Source organism: Lycium ferocissimum, chromosome 2 (assembly GCF_029784015.1).
Source record: "Lycium ferocissimum isolate CSIRO_LF1 chromosome 2, AGI_CSIRO_Lferr_CH_V1, whole genome shotgun sequence".
NCBI lineage: Eukaryota > Viridiplantae > Streptophyta > Magnoliopsida > Solanales > Solanaceae > Lycium > Lycium ferocissimum.
Window position 1 is genome coordinate 61,134,274 of NC_081343.1, and position 11,294 is coordinate 61,145,567.

At 36.0% G+C, this 11,294-nt stretch overlaps 3 protein-coding genes across 4 annotated transcripts; 2 read left to right on the forward strand and 1 right to left on the reverse strand.

The window, feature by feature from the left end:
* The first annotated feature begins 374 nt into the window (after positions 1-374).
* Positions 375-3,950, forward strand: LOC132046538 (uncharacterized). 2 transcript variants are annotated; one of them, XM_059437191.1, is made up of 4 exons: positions 375-1,062; positions 1,159-1,261; positions 3,075-3,283; positions 3,438-3,950. In XM_059437191.1, exons 1-4 carry the CDS (start codon positions 452-454, stop codon positions 3,727-3,729), a joined length of 1,215 nt encoding a protein of 404 aa, XP_059293174.1. In that variant the 5' UTR covers positions 375-451; the 3' UTR covers positions 3,730-3,950. The 2 variants fall into 2 exon arrangements, with proteins under 2 accessions (XP_059293174.1, XP_059293175.1); XM_059437192.1 differs by having other exon boundaries at positions 375-1,020.
* A 654-nt stretch (positions 3,951-4,604) lies between these two features.
* On the forward strand, positions 4,605-6,296 carry LOC132046539 (syntaxin-112). The gene is made up of 2 exons (XM_059437193.1): positions 4,605-5,065; positions 5,334-6,296. Exon 2 carries the CDS (start codon positions 5,357-5,359, stop codon positions 6,254-6,256), a length of 900 nt encoding a protein of 299 aa, XP_059293176.1. The 5' UTR covers positions 4,605-5,065; positions 5,334-5,356; the 3' UTR covers positions 6,257-6,296.
* A 236-nt stretch (positions 6,297-6,532) lies between these two features.
* Positions 6,533-11,074, reverse strand: LOC132046540 (putative glucose-6-phosphate 1-epimerase). Its single transcript, XM_059437194.1, has 10 exons — positions 10,860-11,074; positions 10,514-10,600; positions 9,831-9,941; positions 9,528-9,579; positions 9,101-9,238; positions 8,483-8,581; positions 8,060-8,157; positions 7,333-7,440; positions 7,144-7,225; positions 6,533-6,883 (listed from the first exon to the last, which is right to left on the reverse strand). Exons 1-10 carry the CDS (start codon positions 10,925-10,927, stop codon positions 6,818-6,820), a joined length of 909 nt encoding a protein of 302 aa, XP_059293177.1. The 5' UTR covers positions 10,928-11,074; the 3' UTR covers positions 6,533-6,817.
* Positions 11,075-11,294: the final 220 nt, after the last annotated feature.

The following is an 11,294-nucleotide window of genomic DNA, read 5'->3' on the forward strand; positions in this document are numbered from 1 at the left end:
CACTTGATATAGAAATTGATTTTTAAAGGGAAGTAAGGGACATACAAAATTCTTATCATTTTTTACTGAGTAAGAGCAATTTGAATCGATAGGGTCTTTCCAACCTTAACTAGAGATATCATGTTCGAGCTTTGAAAACGGAAAAAATCATTATAGGAAGTGATTCACCCGTTAATAGCTCTAGGCGTGACACAAAAGAAAAAGAGCAATTTGGATCCCTCGTGTATAATTTGCTTTTACCATGTGAAAAACAAGAAATTCTTTGCCTCTCTTTGTAAACATCATCAGGTTAGGAATATTAACCTTACTTGTTTCAGACGCTAAGCACTAAAGCTAAAGAAGCTCAGTTGTATAAAAGCCACTGCCCAATTCATTATTCCCAACAGTCCACCAGTATAAATAACATCATCACACGTAAGCAAAAAACCACAACTCACAAAATTCCCATTCAATGGGAGCCTCAGTCAGACTACTCACTATTCCAAATCGCCACCATCTCCCCACTTCTCTCTTCCTCAAAAAACTCAATCACAAACCCCTTCCTTTATCACCATCTTCATTTCGACCCCCCTCACTTCCATCTCCCTCAAAAATTCGCCCCAACATTTTCTTATCACATCGCAATCCATCCTACCCACTTTCAAAAACACCCTTTTCTCAATTCTTGAATCCCTTTATATCAAGCAATCGTTTTGCACATATAGTATTAGGAACCCAAGAAAGATTATTCGATTGGCATTTTGCTCATGACAATGAAAAGGGTAGTGAAATTGGGGTGACACCCAAAGAAGGACCAATTGTTACGGTTGTGATGTTGGGTTGGCTTGGGTCAGAGCCTAAGCATTTAAGGAGGTATATTGAGTTGTATAACTCTAAGGGTATTCATGCTGTAACGTTTGTTACTTCTGTGAAAGATGTTCTTTCTTTTGATTTGGGTAAGAAATTAGAACAGAGGATTGCTGTGTTGGCAAATGAACTTGCTTTGTGGTTGTCGGAATCCGACGAGGATGGTCGTGAAAGGTGTTTGGTTTTTCACACGTTTAGCAATACTGGATGGCTTGCGTAGGTTTGGTTAATGGGACTTTGAATTTTGATTATGATAAGGTTGTTTGTTATTTTAGCTGTTTTCATTTTTGTTGGTATTTGTTTTTTGTGCAGTTATGGTGCTATTCTTGAGAATTTGAAAAACAGACAGGATTTGTTGGAAAAGATCAAAGGATGTGTTGTTGATTCAGGTGGTGATCCAGTTTTAAGCCCCAAGGTTGTTTGATTTCCCTTCACCCTATTATCACTTCCTTTGGTCTGATGCTTTATAGGATAATATTGAGCTGCTTCTGATGCTGTGAATTTTTTTGAGCTTAAGTACTTTTTTCTCTAAATTGATTATGGTTTAGTAAAATGTAATTATGGCTTCATCATATTGTTGGAGTACCAGGCATGGGCGGAGGTAGGGTACCGCAAGGGTTCATCCCAACTCCCTACATTGTATATACAAGTCAAAATTACTTTTTTCGTTATTGAATCTCCTCAGTGAAAATCCTAGCTCCACCACTAGGACCAGGATGATTGACATGTACGAAGGGTTTTTGGACTTCAATGTTGTTCCCCTTTCATTGTATCAACATAGGTATAATAACTGAAACGATTTTACTCTCTGCTGCCAAAGCAATGACTTCGATTTTACTCTCTGCTGCCAAAGAAATGACTTTTCTCGTTGGGAAATGTTTATTCCAAAATGGTCATTCTTTGCATTTTAGAGTTAATGGATTTCTTTGCACGAATTTCTGAAGTGTGTTTGCTCTGTCCCTTTATGTGTCTCTAGTTGCTGTCTCTGCATATGCGTTTTTCTAGTTTATTTCTACTATGGCAACTGCTGTTATGATACTGAGTAGTTTAATGCTAACAAAAAATGAGTACTAGCTGTTTTTTAAGACGGGGTTCATACCTTTCTTCACAATTTGACTAGCTTGTAGGAATGAATATCCTGAATACGAAGGCATGTGCCGCACCTATCAAAAGTCATCGGTTTGGTGCTTGACACTATCTCCCAATAGAAAAACACCCATTGATATTTATGTGGGCGATTCATTTCAATCACTGTTTTCTGCTATAACAATGAGATTTATATATGCGAATTTATAATAGTATCATTTGGCAGTAGGCCATTTAGCTTTTATCAACTGTATATCGTCAGTTAATTTCATATTTTATAGTTTAGTGTCTGAAACTTAGACTATGAGCTTTCACTTCCACAAGCATATTTTAATTTTCTGAGTGTGTTTATTTCATGTACTTCTGTACACTGGTGGAAATTCCAACATCAGCAACTTTATGCTTACATACCCCCCCCCCCCCCCCCCCCCCGCGGGCCACACACACACACACAAAAAAAAAAAAAAAAAAGATAAAAGCAGTTGTCGAATTCTTTCTGTTTTCATGGAAGGAAATAAACAAGTAAAGATGCCAGCTGACGTAGTATCTATGGAGGGTTTGATTTGATATGACGTTTTTCCTGTGTGTCAACTATCCTATCAATTGGTAGGAAGTGAATTGTTCTTACCAATTGGTAGCCACCGACTATTTTTCCTAGAATCATGAGTTTATTAAGCTGTACCTACTACCAATTTTGAAGAATTATGGAAGAGAGGGGAAAGGAAACTGGTTGGGTATGGGATGTGTTTCAAACTGTTGAAGGGCTTTAAAGCTATCCCATAAATTTCAATTGCTAGATGTTGGTTTCTATGATAACCTCTTGTTAAGGCACAGCAGGATGCAAATCTCTTTAAATGTTCTTTGATATTTCAGTGCTTCTCTTTGCCATTGAGGGTTTTACGTTGCCTTTAATGGAAGTTTTCTCACAACTTGGGGGAAATTCCACGCATAGGTTGTGTTGCAATTGTTTTGTGGGGGAATTCTTTTTTTTTTTTTTTTTTAATTTAAATTTTGGGACTCTTTGTTCTTCTCGGGCGCTTTTTCATTCTTTCTTATTAAAAATGCACGACATTATTTCCTGTCTGGTTGTACACTGTTGATTCTGATTCTACAAAATTGAGTAAGAGGAAAGTCGTTTGCAGGTCTGGGCAGCAGGATTTACTGCAGCCATGCTGAAGAAGCGTAGCTCTTTTGTATATTCTTCAAAAGAAGCTGGAGAAGGAAATGAAGTGGGAAGTCCGTTAACCTTAGGAAAAGTTCAAATGAAGGGAGCGATGTTGATGGAAACCCTTCTTTTTGCAGCACTTGAGAAACTCCTCTCGTTCCTTCTTAGTTTGCCTGAAGTTAATGGGTAAGCACTTCAACATGTTATGGTTTTTTTTTGTTACCTATCATTTAGCGGAAATAAGTCAGAGAATATGGTTTGCATTATTTAGCTTTTGATTAGAAGGTCAATTAAAAAAGTTTATAGCTGCTTCTAATTATTGGCTATTTCCAATTTACAGGCGGCTGACGAAGATACTTTCTGTCCTTGTTAACAACCAGCCTTCATGTCCTCAACTTTATCTTTACAGTACAGCTGACAGGGTGATTCCATTTCAGTCAGTTGAAACTTTTATTGAAGAGCAGAGGAAAAGTGGAAGAGAGGTTTACGCTTTCAACTTTGGCTCTTCTCCTCATGTAGATCATTACCGAACTTTCCCAGACAATTATGTATCTGTATTACAGAAATTTCTCCAAGAATGTATGCTCATACCAAACGAAGTGCACAAAGTGAAAAGCCAGCCACATCAATAGATCAAAGGATGTTGAGGGTGGTAAACCTTTCGTTGTAGTCATTATTGAACTGCTTTAACTGGGGTGATGTATGTTAGGAGTTGCAAATTAGTCTTGTGTGAAGTGGCTGTCAATTGCTACTCAGGCAATAACATTCTGCCTGCCTTTAAATTCATCCATCCTTGGATTTAATGTCTTTGTGAATGCAATTCATCTCAATGCAAGCGTCCAAATTCCACCGATCAGTTTTTCTTTTTTATGTTTCTTTTATTTCCAATGTATCTTTTAGAAGTTGTCATGCAGCAAAAAATAATAATAACCATACAATGTATTAGCAATAATAAGTTTTATGCAAGTATAAAAAGGTAACTAAACACTGGATAACTAATGTTAGATTTGATGCTAGTATAACACCTCATATGCAACAAACGAGTCCTAAGAGCAGACATTGAGTGCTCTTGATCCAACCACTCTTCTCTTGCCCTCCACAATACCAGAATTAAACCTGTACTATGCTCTATTTCTCTTCTCTTACACATTCTTATAGTATGTTGTTTTGACTTCGGTGCATGCACCAACACAATACCATAGACTTCATATGTCCTACTTATTTATTATTGAGTTTTACTTTTATATATATTGTAAAAGAATTTTATACAATTAGATCACTTAAAAATTACAAGTAAGAATTAATAACAAATTCAAAATAGATAAAATTAAGAAAAGCCAATCTTAAGCACAAGATGTTGAATCATATTATGGTTAATACTTCACGGATATAGGTCATAACAAGTTTGTATTTCTAAGAAGATAATCGTGTAAATTTAGAAATCTAGTTTCCTTCTTGATGTGAAACACACAAATGCATATAAAGGTAAAGGTCAAAACAATTCAGTTCCTTTTTGTATGACAAAAATTTATCGACTACTTTTTAAGCCCTCAACATCAAGCATGACATGGGGTCGGGGAAAAAAAAAAAAGCATTAATCTTTGATTGAAATTAATTTTTGATTTTTTTTTAAAAAAAAAAAAAAAAAAAAAAAAAATTAACGTGAATTTACTTTGGTGTTAAAACGAGGGAACCCTTGGAGCCAAGTCAGAGTGGGACTTATTTTGCGGCCTTTCCACCTTTTCTTTCTTTTTAAATAACCTTTTTTTCTTCCTTAATGGGGTTATTAATTGAGTCACTAACCGCAACCGACTTAAGCGGAAAAACTATTTAACGGCTACTTGTCACTTGAAACTTTCAAATATTTGAAACTCCTGAGAATTCTATGCCAAACAGTTCCAAGAAGAGGGAGACAGGCACCATTATCATCATCATCTCAGAGAAGAACACAAAGCTCTTCGAAATTGGGTAATATCCCACTTCACTGAAATTTTCTTCTTGAATTCATTCTTTGTTTTCAAGACGCTATTTTTATTTTTTTACTTCTCGTTTTCTTGCTTCTTATTTTCTCTCTTCCTGTTTCATTAATGTTCTCGTGGTGTTGAATTTCATTTTCAATTGAAGTATTTCTTAACAAATTGCCATCTAGCGTAGAAATCTTTTCTTGCATGCAGTTACTTCCTTTGTTTTCTTGTTTTCCTGGTCTGTTTATTAAGTTGTTCTTGATTATTTGCAGAATCTTCATTAACTGGAGTAAAGATGAACGATCTCATGACAAAATCGTTCTTAAGTTATGTTGAACTGAAAAAACAAGCCCATTTGGATCTTGAAACAAAAAGGGACTTAGAGATGGGCCAACTCAGCCGTACAGATGAAGAAAATCTTTCCAACTTCTTCCCTGAAATCGAGGCAGTGAAGGGTAACATTGAAGAGATTACTAATCTCTTAATTGATCTTCAAAATCTGAATGAAGAAACAAAAACTACTCATGGTCCGAAAATCCTTCGTGGCCTTAGAGACAGAATGGATTCTGATATGGTATCTGTCCTTCGCAAAGCCAAGATTGTCAAGGCAAAACTTGAAGCACTTGATAAATCTAATGTCGCTAATCGGAAACTATCAATGGCGTATGCAGAAGGGACTGTTGTTGATCGAACGAGAGTTAACATGACTAATGGATTGAGGATCAAGCTAAGGGATATCATGAATGATTTTCAGGCTTTGAGGGAAAAAATCTTATCGGATTACAAAGACTGCCTTAAAAAAAGATATTTCAATGAGACGGGTAACGAGCCAACAGAGGAAGTGATTGAGAAGATGGTGTCGGAAGGAAGTGGGAAAGTTGAAATATTTGCAGAAAAAGGAGAGATGAATCTTGAGGACAAAGATAGGCATGAGGCTGTAATGGACATAAAAAGGAGCCTGGATAAACTTCATCAAGTTTTTCTTGATATGGCTGTTCTAGTTGAGACTCAAAGTGAACAGATTGATGACATTGAGCATAATGTGGCCATTGCTGGAAGCTTCATCAGTGGTGGAACCAACAGTCTTTTCTATGCTAAGCAGCACCAGAAGAAGGGAAGGACATGGTTATGTTGGGTATGGGCAGTGGTGTTGATCATTTTTATTGTCTGCTTAATTGCTACTTTGATCTCTTGACAATATTTTTTACTAGTCTTGGAAACACAATGTCAATTTGTTTTAGTTTCTGTCTTGTGAGGCAATTGTTATTAGGATTCGGTTAGTTCCTCTCATTTGGCCTTTCTGAGCTCGATGATATTTTTCATTCTTAAGAGATAGTTGGAAATGTTTTGAATGCAACAATCATGATGTACGATTCATTTCATATTGAATCAAAAAAAGGAACTAGCATTTCTTTTCATTTTACCTAGTACTTTTATCCCCTTAGATCACGAAACTTGGAGAATTCAACTTATGTGTCTTGCTGCTTCATTTCATAACTACTTGTTACAGTATCATTTATCTTGTACAATGAGGATTTCGCAAATACAGAGGAAATTGAAGGGAGAGAAGAGGGGAAAGAATATGAAAATATCACTTGAACACTCTAATTGCCATGAAATTGCATGTCATGCAAGATACAACATTATTTCTTTTTATTTTGTATTGCCATTCTCCAGAATTGTCTCGAGCTGAGTCTTTTAAATTGAAAAGCAGGGAAAATGTCTACAAAAAGTTGATTTCTCTGCCTGGCCATCTTTAAGCAACAGTTAGATGTTGTACAGCCGTCCAAGATTGCTCTGGTTCCAGCTGAACTTGTCCAATCTGATATGAACGAGGGAAAACACACACACACACACACAAAAAAAAAAAAAAGAAGGAATAAATAGCATATTAGGTAGAGCTTTTGAATCTTTTCAACCATAAATAAGAGGAAAGAACACACAATTGGATAGGCAACAGGATACTTATTTGCAATTCGATCAAATGTATGAAGAGATCAAATGCAGCACCTCAAAGGAAATGGGACACAGAAATCTAGTTACACACGCCTATTTAGAAATACAGAAAGATCCTATAAGTACCTTGGCATTTTCAACGCAAACAAAATCTTTATAGCTTTGTTCCATGGTCAGATGAGGGTTCCATACAACAGCATCAGACCAACTGCATGTATAAAACACAAGTGACTTAGTATATTAGAAAACTAGGGGGGCTAGTTAGTTCTTTAATAAATTCCATGACAGCAAGGTGGCTGGGAACTAGCAACTCACTTGGTGTTTTTGATAGATATCTTATCGCCCAAACCATTATCTAGTTGTAGCTCATTAGGTGCATCGAGATAAACACAGTCCACAAATCCAGGAAATGTCACCACATCCCTGAGAGAGATAAAATTATCAGAATGAGGATTAGGTTCTGCAGAATGCATCCATTGCGCTGAGAGAATACCATAAAGTAACCATAGAACATTTGCTATGGAAACCCTTGAGAGAATATGACCAATATGCATGTACAAGTATCGTGTAATTTTATAAATGTCCTTGATGACAAATTGATGCTAAAGTACAAGTACTGCAGAATTCTAAAAACCCGAATTGGTTTTAGGCAATATGTGAGTGTTTGTATGTGCATTTGTGATTATTGTGGTTTACCATTAAGAAGAGTTTTTTTTTTTTTCATTTTTTTTTTTTAAATTGCATAGGGAGAAGGGGAAATGGGGAAGAGGGTTACAATGTGGGGATCCGAACCCTCACCAACAAAGTGAAAGTTCTAGTAGCCAACCAACTGAGCTACTAAGATCCCTACTATTAAGAAGAGTATTAACCTGGCTTGTGGTGGTAAAATTAATAAAAGCCAACCAGACTATTTCTCGGAGAAACATACGCTTGCAGAGTATATGTTCTTATTAGCAGTCATGAATTCTTTAAGATAATAATTAGTAAGTATATTCTGGTAGAAGAGAGTGAAGCTTTCTCAATCTATTATTCTGATACTGACCGTTCCTCCTTTCCCTCCACAGGGTTTGTGGGATCAGGAACTTTGTTTAGAGTTTTGCAACCTTTTAAGCCACTAACTGATGCACCTGTTACAGAAGCCTGGAGAAGAAAATATTAGATAGATAAAGAATATGAAATTCTAAGGGAATGAGTTAACTACAATCACCCCTGGAGCCAAAAAGCTTGAGGGTAAAAGAAAGAAAAAGGAAAAAGAGAGGCTTGTTTGACTTGAAGAGGGAGACAGCAAAGAAGGATTATTTAGTATCTGACATATTATTAATTATGTAGGGAGAAAAAATATCATATTATTCCATTTCCCGAAGATAAAATTTGGCGGGCCTTGAATTCCTGATAAAGTTTAAAAGTTTCAGGAGACGCGCCCCAACTAGAAATTTCTACTCGTAAGTTGCCAGAGAATACTTACGTGGAAGTAAGTATGAAGAGCAGTAGTGAATGAAAATGGTTTGTTGTCAGTATTTTTAACTGTGAGTTCCGTTGAAAGGGTCTTCTTATCAAGAGTGATCTGCAAGCAATTGCACAAACGCGAAGTTAGAAGTTTTATCATGTATCACGCTTGACCAAAAGAATCTTTGTATAGACATCTATCAAATCAAATAGGTATCACACCAAAGTATGTAAATGAGAATCCTTTATCAAATTCATTTACAACAAAAGGTCACATACCAATTATAGGGCTTGGATTTGAGATTTGGGGCCCCAAAATGTAGGGAAGATGGTAATATAACTTTTCCAGAAATGGGAATAAGAGGGTTGGGGGTTGGGTGTGCTTAGCACATTCTATGTAGTTACTTTAAAATAATTACAAATTAACATAGGCAAACATCATTTGGAAATGCAAAGGTAGCACATTTCCCCCACAGCTCTGCCATTAGCTTTCACCCTTCTGTATACTCAAGCAGGTTTGAGTTTAGCTGTCTGTGACCGGCTAATAAGCTACAGAAATGATCTAGGAATATAAGGATAAACAAGATGAAAATTTTGATTGGTAAAGCGAAAGATGCTAAATAACTACTACTCGAACCTTGTAAAGAGCATGGAAACTATAGTCCCACATCGCACGGCTGTAAGGGCCATCCTTTAGCTCCAGAGTAACAGTAGGTTTCTCTTCCACATTTTCAGAGCTAACAAGAGACCAATTCATGTTCCTTCCAAATCCGTGCTGTCAACCAGATGAGCAAATTTAAGAGTCAAAACCAGCATTCAGAAACTGATCAGATAGCATGAAATATTGAAGAATAAGTTATGATACTGCATGACACAATTACCAATAGAACTCTAAGTGGAGCTTTAACTATATTTCTAGCATCTAGCGAAGGGCTAGAGTGCATTCGTAGCAGAAACCGACACTTGATGCTTTTGTAAAAGAGTAGCTTCTTCATTAAGAAATGCTAGCACTGTAACTTTAAGAAGTCTAAACTATATACATAGAGAAATTTGAAGTAATTTACCTGCTGGATTGGGCCAGGTCCAAATTGTGGGAAACAATGTGGTATTCCTCCACTGTACAATGTATAATAGTCAGTAAGGAAAGTGACATAGCCTCTTTAGTTCTTTAGAATTTCAAATTTTAAATGTACAGATAGTAAAAAATTGATGATACTGCAGCTTCAACAAAAGGAAAGAAAAATGCTTCTAGTCTGGTGAATTGCTAATCATAAACGTGCTTCACTGTGTTGACGAAGAAGAAAATTTTAGCCATTTAAAAGAGTCCATAAAATTGGGAGTTGTGAACTTGAAAACTGGCTGCTGACCTGATTGGTTTCTGACCATTGAATACAGCATCTGGTCGAACAAAAAGTAGATCTTTACTGTCAACTTTCCAAGATGTGACACAAGCTCCAAATAGATATAGCTCTGCCTCACTGCAAATAAGGAAAAGAAAAATGTCTCGATTTTCAGCCAATCAACCACATAAACCAGCTTTTCAATGATGGTAAACAGAAGATTTTTGTTGTGCCTATTTGATATCTCGACAAGGTACAGACCCTGTGTTTTGGACTTGTGAAGCTAAAGGAAGTAAACATTGCTGCATTACTCAACAAAATAATATTGCTACAGGAATGACTAATGTAGATCCATTCTTATCACGGTAAACAGCCGATAGCATCACTAGATATCACTATTCATTGACATCTGCCATTATTTAGAACTAATTATTGGAACAGATTGTGGTCAGTTCAACATGAAGAACTTTGAAGACCTTATCCCACACTTGTCATTACATTGTTTTTTCCTTATCCCTCTTACTGATAATAATTAATCCTTCAAGATTAGATCTTTTCTTCCAGGTTCAGAATCAAACTGCCGATTTCTTCTCTCGCAACTATTTCTTACAATCTTACTTGTAAGCCAGAAAATTTACCATCATAGCTCCAGAATCCGCAATTAAAGTAACATATATTATGTACCACTAAGCTAAATACTAAGAATGTACCTTCCATGAGGAGAAGTCAAAACGACCTTGGGTAAATTCCCTAACCCTTCAGTAGATTTCACACTTGCAAATGCCATCCCTGAGTATCTGTAACCAACCGCAACACGTCAATTCAACCAATTACTCATCAAAACACAAACACCCCACTTAAAAAGATTGCATTTTCAAGACTTACAAAGCAGAAAAAGATTGTGTTTTTGAAGAATGAATCACTAGCTGGGGAGCAGAAAATTAATTGATAAATGGGTGAAATGAAAGAAGAAAATGATTAAGACATACCCAAAAACTATAATTAAAAGAAAAAATGGAATTTGATAGAGATATGAAAAATGAAGGTGAAACTCACCGGTTGACTCGCCGAATTTTTGAGGAGGTTAAAGGAGAACAAGACCAAGTCATAGAAAGTGCTGCCATCTTCTTTTTTATGGCAAAATTACAAGTGATTTGCAGAAAGTAAGTTGTCTTTTTTGTATTCAACCGAAAAATTGTTCTGTTTTTATGTCTGTGGGCAGTTCCATGTTGTCCACTGAACTAGTTTAACTGGATATTGTGTCTATTCCATAAGTTCGAATATTCCTTTTTCTTTTTTCCTTTTGCTTTTATAGTTTTGTCTGTTTATTGAAGAAATTCCTGCAGCCTACTACTATATGGGGGCATGAGATTGAGATCTTAAAATTGCACCAATAAGTAGCAATATAATTTATGGCAATTCACAAGTAGCAAAATAAAATAACCATATTTTTTTAAACCATTTTTTTTATAATTGAATAAGTATTTGTTT

Excerpts from the sequence above, each read along its gene's own strand:
- LOC132046538 (XM_059437191.1), top strand. The coding sequence starts at position 452 with ATGGGAGCCTCAGTCAGACTACTCACTATTCCAAATCGCCACCATCTC. Across the intron at positions 1,063-1,158 it reads AGCAATACTGGATGGCTTGC|TTATGGTGCTATTCTTGAGA; the intron begins GTAGGTTTGGTT and ends TTTTTTGTGCAG. Across the intron at positions 3,284-3,437 it reads AGTTTGCCTGAAGTTAATGG|GCGGCTGACGAAGATACTTT; the intron begins GTAAGCACTTCA and ends TCCAATTTACAG.
- LOC132046539 (XM_059437193.1), top strand. The coding sequence starts at position 5,357 with ATGAACGATCTCATGACAAAATCGTTCTTAAGTTATGTTGAACTGAAA.
- LOC132046540 (XM_059437194.1), bottom strand. The coding sequence starts at position 10,927 with ATGGCAGCACTTTCTATGACTTGGTCTTGTTCTCCTTTAACCTCCTCA. Across the intron at positions 7,226-7,332 it reads ATATCTATCAAAAACACCAA|TTGGTCTGATGCTGTTGTAT; the intron begins GTGAGTTGCTAG and ends TTATACATGCAG. Across the intron at positions 6,884-7,143 it reads TTTGCGTTGAAAATGCCAAG|ATTGGACAAGTTCAGCTGGA; the intron begins GTACTTATAGGA and ends CGTTCATATCAG.